This window comes from Corvus brachyrhynchos, unplaced genomic scaffold (genome assembly GCF_000691975.1).
Source record: "Corvus brachyrhynchos isolate BGI_N302 unplaced genomic scaffold, ASM69197v1 scaffold245, whole genome shotgun sequence".
Lineage (NCBI taxonomy): Eukaryota > Metazoa > Chordata > Aves > Passeriformes > Corvidae > Corvus > Corvus brachyrhynchos.
Window position 1 is genome coordinate 7,042,106 of NW_008238988.1, and position 17,250 is coordinate 7,059,355.

The window sequence follows — 17,250 nt, forward strand, 5'->3', positions numbered from 1 at the left end:
GCATGAATTTCCCCATGTAAAGGGTGCTCAGGCCTTGGCAGGGGCTGCCCAGGGAGGTTGGGCGTCCGCAGTCAGTGTTACTGGAGGTCTTTTCCAACCTCAGTGATTCCATGACTCTAAGATTGCTGCTGACATGAGTAACCAGACCCCTTCCATCCTCCCCCAGAGGATGTGCTCAAGGACCACTATTTAATTAACTGACCAAATTAATGAGAACAGCCTTCCACTTCTGCTGGCTTTAACCAGGACGCTCCAGCCTTGTCAGCCAGATACGGATCAGATCCAAGTGTGGATCCCAGAGCCAGCATTCCCTCTGTGGCTGCATCTCCTCCATGCCCAGCAGGCACATCCTATGAGCCCCTCTCCTCCCTGCAGCCAGGGTGTGTGGGAGGTATCCAGGTAATTCCTGCCACATGCACTATCCCGACAGTGCTGCCAGTGCTGGGATAGACTCAAAGCTTTGTTTGGAAGGAACCTTAAAGCTCATTCCATTCCAGCTCTGCCACTATCCCAGGGTGCTCCAGGCCTCATCCAACCCTTAATGATCCCCAAGGTATTTTCCAACCTAAGCGATGCTGTCGCGCAGGGCACACCCACAGAGCCAGGCAGAGCGTGCTCCCCGAGGGAGGGAACACTCACCGGGTTTGCTGGGAGCTGTCCTGGGCAAACCTGGCTATGGCAGGGAGCAGCCGGTCAGCCACGGGCTTGGCTCCGGCCAGGATGCGCTCCGGGCCCATGCGCTCCACGATGTCCCCGAGGTGCTGGGCTGTGCATCTCCTCACGGCTGAGTGCAGGTGGCTGGGGAGGGAAACAGGCCTGAGGGCCAGCCCTGGAGGGGCTGCTCACAGCATTCACCTGCCCTACCAAACAAAACCTTGGAATCACGGAATCCTGAATGGTTGGGCTGGAAGGGACCTCCAAGCCCATCCTGTCCCACCCTGTGACACCTTCCACTACAATTATTCTTGCTGGACACAGGCAGGGAGGTTTTAGAATTTCAGTTCTAGTTTTCCTTCCGATAATTTTATTTTACAAAGCACACGACTGTTCTTTCAATGAGCTCTAAGAAAAACCAGGCCCTGTGCTCAGAGACACATCCTGGGGACTTGGCATCACTGTAAAATTGACTAAAGCAGTGTTCAATCGACTTCTAAAGACCCTGCAGGAGTCTCATGATCCCTGTTTCGTACAAAATAAACACCTGTGCTGATGCAAAGGAGAGAACAGCCAGAATCAGCTTTCAAACTTGTGCAGCAAACGACCCTTTTATCTAAATCCTGCCTCCCCTGCTGATCCCACCTGTGTTCAAGAACACAATCCTGCAAGCTCTAACGTCTCCAATTTTATACTTGGATTAAAAATCCTACTTTGAGGACAGTTTGTAACTCCTGCTGTACTTTCAAAGGGAAAACAATAACTGTGAGGCTGAAAGACCTCACGCCATGAAGCAAACAAACCCCTTCTTCCCAGGAAAGCCCCTGCTCATGGAAACAGCTGGAAAACATTTGTGTGCACATAACACCTTAAACACAGCTCCTACAGACAAGAAACAGGATTTTTAAATTCCTGAAGTAAAGCCACTCTCAGCTCTGTCCCTGGAATCATGCTCTTGGATCATATATCTAATCACAGAACGGTTTGGGTGGGGAAGGGACCTCAAAGCTCATCTTATTCCAACCCCTGCCATGGGCAGTGACACCTCCCACTGGAATTATTCTTGTTGGTAAAGTCAAACCCAGTTTTGGAGCTGATGAAGAATCAGTATTTCTGTCTAGTCAGAATTAACAGTCATGATCACAGCAGGCTTGAAAGGAGCTGAGCAGAAACCAGGTACGTCTTAAGAGGTCTCATGAATTATAAGTGCCACCATAATTGAAGGTTTCTGTTGTGGTGAATTGAAGCAACTCAGCCCAATTTAGAGAGAACATCCCCTGGGGAATTGCAGTTGTGTCAAACAACCCTTTTCACTTCCTACAGAGACACAAATTCCTCCTTTGAAGGGTCATTCCCATATTCCTGGTCACAGCCTCTGGAGCTGGAGCTGCCCTGTGCTCCAGGGCCTTCCCTGCTGACAGGGCCAGAGTTTCCTGAAGCCAGGCCTGGAAAAGCTGCACCTTTAGGCCGTGCCTGATGTGTTATCCATTAAAAACATACTGTACTCCACGAGTTAGGAAAGTCTGAGCTGTGAACAGATTCATTTGTGCCCAAATGCTGTATTCAGCCTCACAGCTCAATTCTGATGCCTTGAGAGAGCAGAAAACCTATACAAATTCACAAACTGGAGGGGGAAAGTCCTTACAGAAAACCCCTCAGCAGGTGAGTTTGAATCTGCCAGCGAAGGTGGGGAGGTCTGACACAGACAACTCTGACCAGGAGGGCCAAGGGTCTCTGAAGCCAAGAAGGGAGAACCCAAAAAGGGCACTTCCCTTGGATGCTGAATGAAAGCCAGGGGTAGCTGCTGCCTGCTGCTCCTAAATTCACCAAATCACGGGATCGGCCTGGTTTGGGCTGGGAGGGACCATAAATCCATGGGCAGGGACACCTTCCACTGTCCCAGGCTGCTCCAAGCCTCTTGTCCAGCCTGGTCTGGGACACTTCCAGGGATGGCGCATCCATCCCAAGTCAGTTTGAATCCCAGGAATTCATAAAGAACAGAAATCGCAAGGCTGATTTTTGCCTTTCAGTTTAAAGAGCAGGAAACTGCAGTACAGCTGTCAGGAGACAGAACCCACGTATCCCACACCAACCAGCTTCCAGGGAAACAAAAGAGGAGAGAGAACGTTTTGAATCAAGACTAACTCTGAGGATTGGAGCTGTGCAGGAAATCTGTGGAGGGATTTCCAATGGAGCACCTGAAATGTGCCATGAAGGGAAATGTAGCCTGCGAAATGTCACCAAGGGTGGCAGAGAAGAGAGGAAGCACCAGGGGGTGCACCCAGCTCAGATGTGGTGAGCAGTGAATGAGGATGGAAAAGGAAAACAGACTGAACAGCCAGGGAAAGACGGGAATTAACTCCAGAAAAAAATGGCCAGCAGCACTGAGAAGGAAATTAAAATGCAGACACAGAGGCTCAGCCTAGAGAGGAACAGGACATCCAGCAAGATAGATGCAGCTAGAGAATTTTAAGTTATAAATCAGTTTTCCAAATAAAGAGGGGTGCTGAGAACTGGATAAGACAGGACCTGATTGCAGAGCAAAGGAGGAAAAGAACATTATGTCAGCTTTACCAGGCAAAGCAAAACAGCAGCTCCCCAAGCATATACAATGACAGCAAATAAAATTACTGAAGTGGTGCAAGCCGCCAGAAAATACACCAAGCTCCAAAATCAACAGCCAGCCTCTCATACAGTGCACAGAAGGGAACAGAGGGGCTTCAATTTAATTTATGCCAACAAACATCGCCCTGGCTTTAGCAGAGCTGATTTACTGGATTTTCAAATTTCTGTTTACTGTACTCAGATGTGATGTTAAAAAGCCTACATTTGATAAATGTACTCTATTCACAAAATTCTTTATAAAGTCTTTATAGGAATTACCTTTGCCCTCCATTTATAAGAGAACAAAGTGCACGTGCTGGAGTCACATTATTAACCATGGCCTTCAGTGCCTTGTCTACCTCTTCCCTTATAAAAGTGTTGGATTCCCCAGCTTTGTGCAAAAGGACTTTTACTGCATTATCTAGTTCTTGATCCATGCTCTTTTTCAGGTGGGTGAACAAATCCCCTAAACAGACCACAGCAGCTCGAGAAACACCTGAGCGTAAATTCTTGACCTGCACACAGGAAAAACCCAAAAAACAATGAATAATGTTTATCAAATAGACTTTAAAATAAATATTCATGTTTCCCCTTTGTCATTTTTAAGTAACATTACAAGCAACTGAGAAACACATTTCTAATTTGATTCACAATGGGTGAGAATTAAAATACACACTCATAAAAATGTTATTAACTTACAATCTACATTTTCTCAGTCTCTGAGTCTCAAATCATCCTTGAGACCACCCAGTTGAGGAAAACTCACCACAGGTGAGCGGCATAAATCACTTCAGAGAGCTATAAAATACATATATAGACACAGAGAGCCAGTGGAGTATTCTAATAGGAAAATTCAACCTCTTGAGCCACAGCCAAAGTTGTTTCGTGGAGCTTTGCAGTCAGAATAGGGGCATGGTAGGCAGACAAGCACCTGACAAAGTTCAGACCCTCAATTTTCTTCTCCCTGTGTGAAAAAAAAAAAAAAATTAAATTCCATCCATTTGAAAATTTTCATTAAAATATTAAAGTGTGGAATTCTAAGGAATCAAATAGCAAACAAATTAGATAGTAAAATAAAGCAATGAGAAATCATGGAGTGGTTTGGGTTGGAAGGGACCTCAAATCCCACCCATCCCACCCCTGCCATGGCAGGGACACCTCCCACTGTCCCAGGCTGCTCCCAGCCCCAATGTCCAGCCTGGCCTTGGGCACTGCCAGGGATCCAGGGGCAGCCCCAGCTGCTCTGGGCACCCTGTGCCAGGGCCTGCCCACCCTCCCAGCCAGGAAATAACGCAGGAAACTCTTTCCTGTGGGATGTTTTAGCACAGCAGCCTCTCAGCTGTGTCCCACAGTTCTGTTCCCAGCTGGCACCAGTGGAGATTAAAGGATCTGTTTCCTTCCCCAAACTGAAGGCAGCAGCTCTGTAACCACATTCCAAAGTCAGGAGACACTTATTCCACACAAAACACTAAGGAAGAGCTTCTACTCCACACAAAGCACCAAGGAAGGAGCTTCTGTTCCACACAAAGCACCAAGGATGAGCTTCTACTCCACACAAAGCACCAGGAAGGAGCTTCTATTCCACACAAAGCACCAGGAAGGAGCTTCTACTCCACACAAAACACCAAGGATGAGCTTCTGTTCCACACAAAGCACCAGGAAGGAGCTTCTATTCCACACAAAGCACCAAGAAGGAGCTTCTATTCCCCACAAAGCAACCAGGAAGAAGCTTCTATTCCACACAAAGCACCAGGAAGGAGCTTCTACTCCACACAAAACACCAAGGATGAGCTTCTGTTCCACACAAAGCACCAGGAAGGAGCTTCTATTCCACACAAAGCACCAAGGAAGGAGCTTCTATTCCACACAAAGCACCAGGAAGGAGCTTCTATTCCACACAAAGCACCAGGAAGGAGCTTCTGTTCCACACAAAGCACCAAGGAAGAAGCTTCTGTTCCACACAAAGCACCAGGAAGGAGCTTCTATTCCACACAAAACACCAAGGAAGGAGCTTCTATTCCACACAAAACACCAAGGATGAGCTTCTACTCCACACAAAGCACCAAGGACATGCTGCTAATTCCACACAAAACACCAGGAAGGTGTCCGTGGGGCCTCTCCAGTCCTTAAACTCACACCCTCCAAGTCTCTGTAAATGAGGGCTGAGAACTGGCCCTTCAAAGTTCCTTTAATCTCAAATCTGACCGAACTCCCCCATTCCTCTCCTCTCTCACCCACAGCCCCCCCTCACTGTTTTTTAACATTGCACCCACTTCTCTGCATTTTACAGAGATTTCCCCCGCTGCCCACCGTGCCCAGGCCCCCTGTGCACGCACCAGTCCTGGTCATTCAGCAGTGCCAGCGCCTCTGCCAGCGCCGTGTCGGGCCTGGGGAAGGGCTGCAGCTCGGCGGGGTCCAGCACCTCGGGGCTCGGCGGCAGCGGCGGCTCCCGGCAGCGGCCCCGCGGCGCCGGGCACGGCTCCTCTGCGGGAAGGGAACGGAAGGGAAGGGAGGGAGCATCAGCAGCGCTGCACGCTGTGTCAGCCAGAGCAGGGCACAGCACAGAGCCAGCTGCAAAATGCTGCTGCTGCTGCTGTGGAAAACGAGCTGCACTCTCCTGTGAGAATTTAAAGGGTTTAATAGAGAGACAAGAAGAGACGCATAAAAGAAAGCAAAGGGAGAACGGCCGGGTGCCTTGGCGCTCTGCCAAGAGCACACCTGATGCCCGAGGTGAGTCCTTTTTATACCATTTTTACTGTCTGTTCTCTATTCATATTCAAACTTTTCCCGGAGTGAGAGTCGATGGTAGGGTGGATCTCTTAATTCCCCAGACAGTCAGGGCTGATTGCAGCTTTGGGCCTCTTTGCCCCCCGGGCAGAGCGGTGATAGCGGCTCTGGGCTCTCCTGGCCGCCCGTTGTCCGGGCGGAGCAGCCTTTGGGCCCTTTTGTTCCCTGGACAAAGCGTTGGTCAGCAGCTTCTCGGGGCTCATCCTCTGCTCGCTTGGAGGTTCTCTTACCTGCTCACACTTGCTAACATTCTTGCTAAAAAGAGAGAAAACTACATCCACACAGCAAAAAGCACTTCTAATATCTACCTTTATACTTGCAAGAAGCCAATATAATCTATGTTCATAACACTACGGTGCAGGAACCCAGAGTGCCGAGAGGATTCCTCTGCCTGTTTTTAAGGGTTCTTGCCTCCCTGAACAACACTGGTTTAGCTTCAAACCTTGGAAAAAATTACCAACAGTCAGACAAGAACTAGAAAACACAGTGGTGTGAATTAGGTGATAGACTAATTAGGTGATAGACTACTATGTGAGATTGTCACAGGGTGAAAAATTTAGAGGTTTTGGGCTTCTCTTTGTGGTAAATAGATAAGAGTAAAAAGTACCAAAATGGAGGACTGTTGTTGTTCTCTAAACCTTCTTCTCCTTCTTCTACTACTCCATGTTCTGCAGTAAAAGTGGTTTGGAATGACTGGATAGAGAATTCTGCAGTTCCTGCCCGTGTTACTGAATAATTGGTAGGAAAGTGAAAATAATGGACGTTTTTAGTAACTATTGGTTAAAATATCTTTAAAAGCTGTGTAAATCTGGATGACTCGAGCTCACTCCTGCTTTTCTGTCTTCTGTGCTGTACCTGGGTCACGCTGGTGGCTCTGTTCCTCTGATAAGACTTAATACACAACTATCTGGAAGCATTGAAACTCCAGGAAAAGTCTCTGTTTATCTTTGAAACTCCTTGCAAGGACTTTCAGCAAATTCTCTCCCATCAGGAGGGACTTGATTTAAGGCACGGTTCAGTGTCAATACGGGAAGCAGGTTTTCCAAAGGACACAGAATCCCACAATGGGTTGGGTTGGAAGGATCCTAAATCCCACCCAGTGCCAGCCCTGCCCTGGCAGGGACACCTCCCACTGTCCCAGGCTGCTCCAGCCCCAATGTCCAGCCTGGCCTTGGGCACTGCCAGGGATGGGGAAGCCTCAATCACTCAGAGTTTCATGTAAATTCGATTTTGCACACAACCTTCACTTCTAAGAGTCACAAACACAAAGGTAGTGGTTGTTTCATGCAAAAACAGATGCACAGTGTGCTAAAACAACGTCATAAACCTTGAAGAGACACTTGAGAAATTCTGGCCACCTTTAAGCACCATCAGTAGGAGCTTTTAACATTTTTCTACTGCTTATTTTGAAGACAACTCAGTGCCAAAATGTACCCAGAAAAGGGTTTGGGGGGACAGGAGGGACTCAGTTTTCTGTTAATGCATTGTGTCATTTCAGATCCCGATCAAACAAAAACCCTCTGATGGTTCATGAATCTCCCTAACAGATTCTAGATGAAAAATGATCAACTGAATCCCCAATGAGGAATTAAATCCCCTCCAGCCCCAGCCCCACAGTGCTGATCTTCCAGAGTATCTCAGGACTATCCACTGCACAAATAAATTGTAATTTGGGACTGTCCCACTCCACCTACCCAAATATTTTAAGAGTTTACTGTCCCAGCTTACCAGAATCTAGCAAGGATGAACACTTTGACCTCTTCAAACTGGATGTTCTTTTCAGGGAAGGGTTCAAGGCCACATTGTCTAAGGACAAAGATCCATTTCTTGGTGATGTCAATAAATCCCCACAGAAATTAAATCCTAGGAAAGAAGGAAATGTCCAGACTACAATAAAACCCATTAGAACCAAGTTAAAAACCAGTACTTCCAGCCCATTTCAGCAGCATTGAACAGGGAATATTCATTTAAGGCAAACCCTCATCCTCACTTTCTGCTGTGAGTTTCTCTGGTTCACTCATACTCAGTCTAATCCTTTCCCAAGGGTTTTCTTCCTTCCCTTCCAAGTCTTTGACTTCCTGCTGCTCTTTATGGTTGTCCTCTTTGTCTTCTTTCCTTTTCTTCCTCAGCTTCTCCTGAGCAGATTTGGACAAGGTCACTTTTATCTGCAACAAAATTCATGCACAAGTTAGCCCAGAACTGATGTCCCAGTTCTTGATGCTGGCCAAGGTCAGCATGGAAAATTAGGATTTCCTCTGATCTGACCCTTCTCTCTCATGTGTTTATGACACTTTTTGTGTCTCAGGAAAGCTCAGCCACATTTAATACATTCCCCCATTTCCTCCTTTGATCCCTCTAAGGGTTCACAACTTCAGTGGAAATCAGAAAATTAAGACATTGTTAATCATTAACTTCAAGTTTTAGTATTCCTCAAATGTTATTTTAAAGGCTTGTAGAAAGAGTTTCATTTCAATTTTTTTTGACTTTGTGTCACACTTCACTCAGATAAATCTTGCTCCATTTCCATTTGTAAAGAGTATTGAACAAACAGCACCACTCCTCAGGAAACCAGATTATGGGCAGATATTCAGGGAGGCTTTTAACAAAAATTTAGGAATGGAGCTGGATTAATTCATCCCTGGGGAAAACAGGACCTGATCCAACCCAGCCAATCCCTCCTTCCACATCTGCACGTGCTGTGGGAGTCAGGGAGGGCATTTTCCAGCTCCACTCCCTCCTGCAGCCCTTCTCCAGGGATTTCTGAGCGTGGTGGGAAGCTCCTGGCACATCCATTTGCCATCCAGGTGGCACCAAGAGGAAAAGCCAGGAGCAGCAGCTCGATGGCTTTGGCTGTTCCCATCAATCTCGTGTTGCCCCAGCACAGAGACTGCGGCTGTGCTGGGCTGGGCTCACCCCCACAAGACCAGGATGAGATGGCACCAAGCTGGGCAGTTCCTACCTCTCCTTCATTCTCTGCATGGCAATGGGAGTGGGAAGCGCTGGTCTGCTGGAAGCTTCTCCCTGGGGCTGCCTCAGCTCCCTCCCTGGCAGCCTGGTCATCCCCATTGGTCATGTGAGCTCGGGCAGGAGGGCTCCCAAAAACACCTGGGGGGCAGAACACGGGGTCACAGACTGGTTTGGGATGGAAGGGACATTAAACCTTCTCATTCCAGAGATGCTGTGACTGGAATTGTCTAGCCAGGAACTGCAGCACTTCCATGCATAACTCTTTGTATTCCCATTAAACTGGGGATTGTCAACAATCTACATACAACATTGTATGGATCTATTTGTTCATTTCCCACTCCAAAAAGGCACATTTCCCCTCATTTCATAACTCAAAGAGCTACAGGAGATGATTTTGGGTCTGTGGTACCTTTACCAACAACAACAACATCTTCAGATGTGAAGCCCAGGTCATTCTTCGGTGCAAAAGCAGACACTGACTCTGCAGGGCCTGAAAGCACAAAAAGCACTCACTGTAGAACAAATCATGTTGGTTATGCTTTGGGGCACGTTTTATCCTCCCAAAACATCAGCCCTCATCTGAACTGATCCCTTCCTGAACCGGGGTATTGTCAGGTTACTGAAGTCAACAGGATTTACTGAATACTCATATGAAGGATGCTCATACCCCACTGAGCCTGGAGCCAGGCTGGGAATGTTCACCCGGAGAGGAGAAGGCTCCAGGGAGAGCTCCGAGCCCCTTGCAGGGCCTAAAGGGGCTCCAGGAGAGCTGCAGAGGGACTGGGGACAAGGCCTGAAGGGACAGCCTGTGGACACAGCTCCCTCAGCTCCTTTCCTCCATCCAGCAGCACCAAAACTGATGAAACACAAATAATCACAAGCAGTTGGTCCCTGCCCATTTCAGGGATCTGTACTGCACTGGGAGGGTAAAATACCAGCACCGCTTAACCTCAGTTCCCACAGGAAATGAGCAGCTTGCAAGCCTGGAACTCCTCACCTGAGGACCCTGAAACCCCAGTTTGGCCCCAGAGCAGCCAGAAATTCCCTTTGGTGAGCGCTGAGGGGATGTAACTCACCAGCCAAGGGAGAACAGCCACATCAAGGGGCCACTGCGGTCCCTCAGGGGAGTGCTGACAGGAACATACCTGTGCCAGGGTGATGCTCTGCCACCTCTGCGTCCCTGGGCCTTGCTGGAGATAATTTTGCAGGGTGGGATTTGCTGCCAAGTGCTGGGAAAGTGTCTGACCTGTTCAGATAAACACATTTCATACGTACAGTCCTGCACACTCGTCAAAGTCCAGCCAAAAACACTTTGTAGCAAAGACAAAAACAGATTTCAGTTTCTCCATGGAAAAACTATTTCCAGTATTTCCAGGAATGTTCACACTGAGCAGAGAAGGAATTCAGTGGGAATTATTTGATGAGCAGGTCCATTATGAAGAACAACATAAAGAAAGCCCTTATAAGGAAACCTTACACTAGGAGTAAATCTAGGATACATCCATAAAGTGAGGAATTGTTTGGCCTGGGGACTGATGGTGCTGGTTCCAACCTGGCCAAGGACAGTGACCAAATCCTCCTGCCACTTCCAGGGATGAGCTGGAAGTGAAGAATGTCCAGCAGAGACATTCAGGAAAGTGCTCTGATCTACAAGAACAATTTCTAAATGGTTTTAAATTTCAAATGATTCTCTGGATAGGAACGATGATGGAACCCAGAGCCAGTGCAATCCCCACAACCAAAGACTGTTTTAAGCTCCAAGGGAAGGCCCCTGCTCCAGGAATGTCCCTAATTCCTGTATCCAGCTCCCACCACTCATGGCAGTTTATCAGCAGATAACCAAACCCTTCCAAAAGCAAACACACCAAAAGCCCCACTCTTGGTGCCCAGGCACAGATTTTGTGAACAGACAATGCCCATTTGTGCCAGTGCTCACAAACCCCCGGAGCTAAATTCTCTGGCATTTTTCTGAGCATTCCAAGGCTTTCAGTGTCATTTGGGATGGACTCTGTCACTTCTCCCAGCTCAGTGTGACTGCCACATGTCCCCTCTCTTGCTGGCTAGTTCAGAACTCCTCTGGCTGAGGATCCAGTAAAATATTGAGCACTGGATAATGGATATGGCAACGTTGTACAGAGCATGGCTTAGCCCAAACCAGCACACCCAGGACTCTGCAGCCCTGACTTCTGAAGGATTCCAGCACTTGAATGTGGTATTTTAAAGATTATTTTAAAAATGTGACTCAGCAATAATGCACACAGGGAAGGGATGTGAATATAAATTAGTTCTGGGCTGCACAACTGAACACCTTCTGTTTGTGAATCATTCCAGGCTCCTTCTGCCTCAAAACCCTTTCCTTTTTACGTTCCCCATTTTGCTTTCTGTTCTGTTCACGCAGTCATACATCAGTTACATGGAAGGCTGCTCGTGGCAGGGCTTGGAATTGGGTGATTCTTCAGGTCCCTTCCAATCCAAATTGCTCTGGGATTCTGGGAGTCTAGAAAAGATTCTTTTAGGACACACAAAAATACCTTCAGAGCAGAGCTACAAAGAGCTTCATCATGGGCTCTGGGAGCAGAAAAGGAAATTTTTTGGACTGGGAAATTTGCAAAATTCCTCAACCTCCTTTTTATTTCATTGAACAATAGTTTATACTTCTCATAACCAGCTGGGTTGTTGCCCTTTACAACCAGAGCAGCAGTTGTTACCACACAATTTCTATTTAGAAGAGCTCTGGAAAGGCATTTTAAATTCACAATTACCTCTCAGGAATAAATAGAACCAGATCTCGATCCACAATAAGAAACACACGCATTGTTTTCCTCTTCTCAACAAACCCAAGCCATTCCTCCTTCAATTTCCAGGCTGTAATAACCCAAACTTATCCTTCCTCTTCACTCTTGTCCTTCTCACTCCCCTGTTCAGCTCTGGGTCATGTTCTTGGTGTGCCAGGGAAAGTCTTTATCAAATATTTATTGCCCCTGGCACTGCCTCCCTGCCCTGGGCACTGCAAATTCATGTTAAAAGCCATTAAAAAATAGAATAATGTCATTAAGCAGCTCTTGTATTTTCAGAGAGGAACATAATTCACATAGAAAAATCAGGCTATTAAGCAAGGCAACCCCATATAAAATATGTGCCAGTTGAGATCATGATTTAACTAAGGCTGCGTGGGGATTTCCAGGCTGAGGGGACACCAAGTGACACTCACATCACTCTCCTCCTGGGGGGCAGGGCGGCCACGGGGGAGCTCAGGGATTCCTGGCTATAAATCCCACTCTCGCCGGTGGAGGCGGCGCTGGGGGAGGAGCCCTGGGAGGGGCAGTCCCCGGAAAATTCGAGTTTCACAGCGGAGTCGGGGCTCTCCAGGTCTGCGATGCTGCTGCTCAGCTTTGCCCTCTTCTTGGCTGCGCTGTTCCGCAGGGATCTCAGGGAATTCTGCATCTGGACAGCGGGGAAAAAATGACAGGGGGGAGTCACTGCAGAGGGGAAAAAGCTTTTTTCAGCTCATGGCTGAATTCCTTCTTCTTACGTAGTAAGAGGGGTTTTGTTTTTATAAAAAAAACACCTAAAAGCTTGGGAAAAAGCTTTTTTCAGCTAAATAATGTCTATTCCTGAGTGTTCCGCTCAGTCCATGGGGTGCACAAGGCACTGCTGAGCAGTGTGATCAGCACTCACACGGTTTTTGTGGGATTACAATGATTCCTTGTTTTATTTCACAAGAATAATTATCCTGCAAGCAAATACAACTTCACAGCACTGCTGTACCCCAGCTGCCCTTCCCACAGCACAGGGACAGATTCCTGCTAAAATGCATCAACTGCTCCGTGGTTTTCAGTAGATTAAAGGAGGGGTTTGACGGCTGCCAGCACACACAGTGGCACCTCAGGCTTTTCCCAGCAAATCTGCTCATCACAGAAACAGAACCATGGAATGGCTTGGAAAGGACCTTAAGGATCATCCCATCCCAGTCCTTCCATGGCAGGGACACCTCCCACTGTCCCAGGCTGCTCCCAGCCCCAATGTCCAGCCTGGCCTTGGGCACTGCCAGGGATCCAGGGGCAGCCCCAGCTGCTCTGGGCACCCTGTGCCAGGGCCTGCCCACCCTCCCAGCAAGGAATTCCCTCCCAATATCCCATCTAACCACCTCTAAATCATGCAATCAGTGCCCAGCAAGCAGAGATCCTACACAAATAAGCAGGGAAATCTATAAATATTAAGAGTTTCATGCTGCAGCATTCTTCCCTCTTCTTGCTGAATACTTTTTGCTGAATATTTTTCATGTCAGAAATTCCTCCTCTGTTTAACACCTCAAGTTCCTTTCAGTGGTGTTGGAACCCAAAGTGCAGGGAGTGTTTCTCTGCCTGTCCTGAGGGGCCCATCCCCCCTGGAAAACACTGTTTTTAACCTTTGTCCATGGAGAGGGCTGCCAAGGCTCTGGGATGAATTAGAATCTACAAGGGTGGGAGTTAGCTGGTAGTATAATACATAGTTTAGAGATTTTAGGTTTATTAGTACAGTAAGTAGATGAAGGCAAGATGGAGGATCCCTGGGGTTTGTCAGGTCTCTTCCTTCTTCTTCACCTACTCCATTTTCTGCAGTGTTGGTAGCACAGAGTGATTGGTGAGGAAATGCTGCAGCACAGGCTGTGTGACAGGACAGTTCATTAGGCATTGGTGGAAGAGTCAAAACAATGTACACTTTTAGTGACCATTGCTCAGTTTACCTTTAAAAGGCCTTGAGTTTTCCTGCATTTGCCTTTTGGTATCTGCTCTGCTTCATGCTGTGCTGTTGGCATTTAAGTCACTGATAAGATACAATAAACAGCCTGAAGACTGAGAAGATGCAAAAGTCCCGTTCATCTCTTATTCCTGGCAAGGACTTTCTCCCCCATCTGGGGAGGACATTTGGGGGTTGGGACCCTTCACAAGTGGGAACCAGAGGATGGAAGGTACAGACAAAAAGGCAAAGCCAGGAAGTCACAGAATCCCAGACCGGTTTGGGATGGAAAGGACCTTCAAGTTCACCTTGTTCCATGGGCAGGGACACCTTCCACTGTCCCAGGCTGCTCCAAGCCCCATCCACCCTTCAACACCTCCAGGGATGGGACAACACTGTGAAAGTGCATTTTTCACATTTCACCCACCTCTTCTTGGTCCACGTCCTCAGGCTCCACGTGCAGCTCTGCCAGCCCCGCTGCCAGCTCCGTGCCCTCGCTGCCATCCCTGGCCCCGGGGGGCTCCCTGGGGCTGGGCAGGCGCGGGATGGGGGGCACGGGCCGGGCCCCTCGCAGCCTCCCCTGGGGCACCGGGGGTCTCCCCAGGGGGGCCCTCAGCTGCAGGGATTGCTTCTCCAGAGGCAGGGAGGGCTTCTCCAGCCCCAGGGAGGGCTTCTCCAGTGGGCTATCCCCTGAAACACACAGGGACTGTCAGGGCTGGGCAGGGACAGCACCAGGACAAGCTTTACATCTCACTTCTGTGTCCACAAAACCCCTTGTGCCATGGAATGAGTGTTAAAAACACACTTGTGCAGGCTCAGGTACCAATTTATTCCACTTTTAGTGTCTCCTTCCTTTAGGAAAATATAAATCAGTGTTTCATGCATGTGCATCCCAACATAGAATCAAAAGAGCCTCAGCTGGAGGAGGCCCACAAGGATCATCAAAGTCAATGCACATGTCCTTAGTCCCTTTAAAAAGTAATTAACTTTCTTCATTAAGAGAAAAACACTCATCTCCACACTCCCCTGGAAGCTGCTGTAACAACAAAGGTACTCCAAAGAACCAGAAAAAAATCAAAATGTGTATGCAAAACCTGATAAGTGATAAATACAATAATAAATAATAAATACAATAATAAAGCAAGTGATAAATACATCTACAAGGCAGAGTCACATTGCAGGACAGGCAATTCCCAAAGCATTCAGCTGGAAATTTTCCACACATGCACAAAAATATGGGTCTCAGTGAAGATAAAGTTTCCAACAGGTCTCTTTAATCAGTGCAAAATTTGGTGTGGAAACTGTTACTTTGTTTCAGAAGCCTCCTGAGTGATTAGGAATCAACCAAAACAGAGAGCAAAGCTGTTTTTACCCAGGGGGTTGGAACTGGATGAGTTTTAAGGTCTCTTCCTACCCAAACCATTCTGGGATTCCATGATTCAAATAAAGAAGCAAAAAGACAAAATGCACTGAGTAACCCTGTTCTTGCATGTGTATGAACCAGGGTATGAACACTAACAGGTGTTTCTGTACTGACTTTCCCTAAAAGTGCTCCTCTGGGGGTTTGTTTTAGTTCAGTTTGAAGCCCCTGAGATGTTGCTGAGAAGAAAAGCAGAGCTGTAGCATATTTTGCTTTATGACAAATCCAAAGGCTCCACTTTTGAGGAGAAGCCTGCAGGGATGTGACCAGTGAAGCCATCAATCAATCAATCAATCCATCCACCCCTCCCATTCCTAACTGCACCTGGGGCACTGCCCAATTCCCTCCCACCTGCCTCTGTGGATTTTTCTGACCACCGAAAAATCACTCAGAAGACAACCCCCAAATCCCTTTTTATCCCACTGAGAACATTCCCACCTGTGTTTTCTCCTGGCTTTTGGCTGAGCAGCTGCTTCTGGGACCCAGGCTTAGGCAGCCCTTCGAAGCTTCTGAGAGGCCAGGAGCTGGAGAGGCTCATGGGATCCTCCTGGGACTTCCTCGGGGAGGCAGCTGGGGAGGAGAGATGCTTGGGGCTGTTCCTGGGGGATGACAGGGGGAAGGAGGGCAGGATGAAGGTGCCCTGGCTGGCACTGGGACCTTGGAAGGACACGGTGGGCTCTGCCTGAGTGCAAAAACTTCTCTGGGTCTTGCTGGAAAAACTGAGGCTGGAACAAACTGAACAAAGGAAAAGAGAACAGTACTTGTGGTAACTGGCTCTTGTAATAATAATTTATAATGAAATAATGCACCACAAGAATGATTTCCAGTGAAATAATGCACCATAAAAATAATTTCCAGTGAAATGATACATCATTAGGATAATGTCCCATGAAATAAAGCACCATTAGGCAGCCAAAGCCTGAAGGCTTTGCCCAAGCAAGCAGACAAACCAAACAACTTCATTCTGCAAATTGCACTCCCCCTCCAAAGGTGAGTTTAAGCCTTAAAACTATTTCTCTGGCATGTTTTGGAGAACTCTAGTTCAAACAAAAGAGTGATGCAAGTAGACCAAACACTGCTCTGATTCTCCCACAGCAGCACCTTTGCTCTAACACCCCCGACACAGGCAGAGATCAAAGGTGGGGCTGGAAATTAACAACCACAAATTAAATTACACAGGAGGAGCCACCTGGAGAGGGACTGAACAACCTTTCAGTAACAGTTTTCATTTCTTAGGGAAGCAAAGGAACAAAGAGACAACTCCAAAGTGACATGCCCTGCCTTAGGCCACTGGCAGCAGCCACATACCTTTGTCCTGCTGACAGTCATTTAATCCCAAAAGCTGTAAATCAGAGTCCACACTGCCACTCTTCCCACGTGCCTGTGGGTATCCAAGTGTCCCACATTTCCCTGAAATCTGGGGCTGATGAGAGCCCACAGCACCTTTCAAAAGGGAACACAAAGAACTAAATCAATACTTCACACGTGGCGTCCACCAGAGAATATCCACTGATACTTCATCGGGAATAGAGACTCTGTGTGGCTCTGAGTGTGGAACACAAAAACTAAATCAATACTTCACACGTGGTGTCCACCAGAGAATATCCACTGATACTTCATCGGGAATAGAGACTCTGTGTGGCTCTGAGTGTGAAACCCAAACTCACTCCCAAGTACTTAATTCCAGAGTCTCTAAGCAACCTCACAGAGCAGCTCCGAGGGAAAAAGGGAAAAGGACTGGCCTCCAGCTGGGAACTGCAGGGAGGCAAAAGAACCCCCCGGAACAATCCCCTCTTTGAGTTTGTGACAGTGAAGGGGAGCAAACACCTTAAAACCCAACCCACGGCGAGCGAGCAAACTTGGCAAGGCCAGGATTCCTCAAAGGGGACAAGAGCAGAACCCAGGGCCACGGGGACACAATCACTCAGGTCTGGTCTTGCCCAGGCTTTTCAGACCCTTGGGGCTACTAAAGCACTAAAATCTGTTTTGCCTGAGCAGCTCCAGCACATCCCTGTGCCCCCACTCACCAGCACCACGGGCAGAAGGCTCCGAGCTCAGCTCCACACTGGGCTGGAATAAAGTCCTGGAAGCTCTTTTCC

The 17,250-nt window shown here is 47.9% G+C and overlaps 1 protein-coding gene across 1 annotated transcript in view; it reads right to left on the reverse strand.

Annotated features, from left to right (window-relative positions):
- FAM179B (family with sequence similarity 179 member B) overlaps positions 1–17,245 on the reverse strand; it is a gene marked incomplete at its 5' end in the record, with an annotated part of 25,411 nt that extends 8,166 nt beyond the window's left edge. Inside the window, 14 exons of the mRNA XM_017738814.1 lie at positions 640–798; positions 3,538–3,773; positions 4,117–4,222; positions 5,595–5,742; positions 7,774–7,908; positions 8,036–8,210; positions 9,005–9,150; positions 9,422–9,502; positions 10,158–10,258; positions 12,224–12,456; positions 14,159–14,421; positions 15,590–15,886; positions 16,460–16,594; positions 17,179–17,245. Coding sequence (XP_017594303.1) covers positions 640–798; positions 3,538–3,773; positions 4,117–4,222; positions 5,595–5,742; positions 7,774–7,908; positions 8,036–8,210; positions 9,005–9,150; positions 9,422–9,502; positions 10,158–10,258; positions 12,224–12,456; positions 14,159–14,421; positions 15,590–15,886; positions 16,460–16,594; positions 17,179–17,245 — 2,282 coding nt within the window. The remainder of the gene's footprint in view (positions 1–639; positions 799–3,537; positions 3,774–4,116; positions 4,223–5,594; positions 5,743–7,773; positions 7,909–8,035; positions 8,211–9,004; positions 9,151–9,421; positions 9,503–10,157; positions 10,259–12,223; positions 12,457–14,158; positions 14,422–15,589; positions 15,887–16,459; positions 16,595–17,178) is intronic.
- Positions 17,246–17,250: the final 5 nt, after the last annotated feature.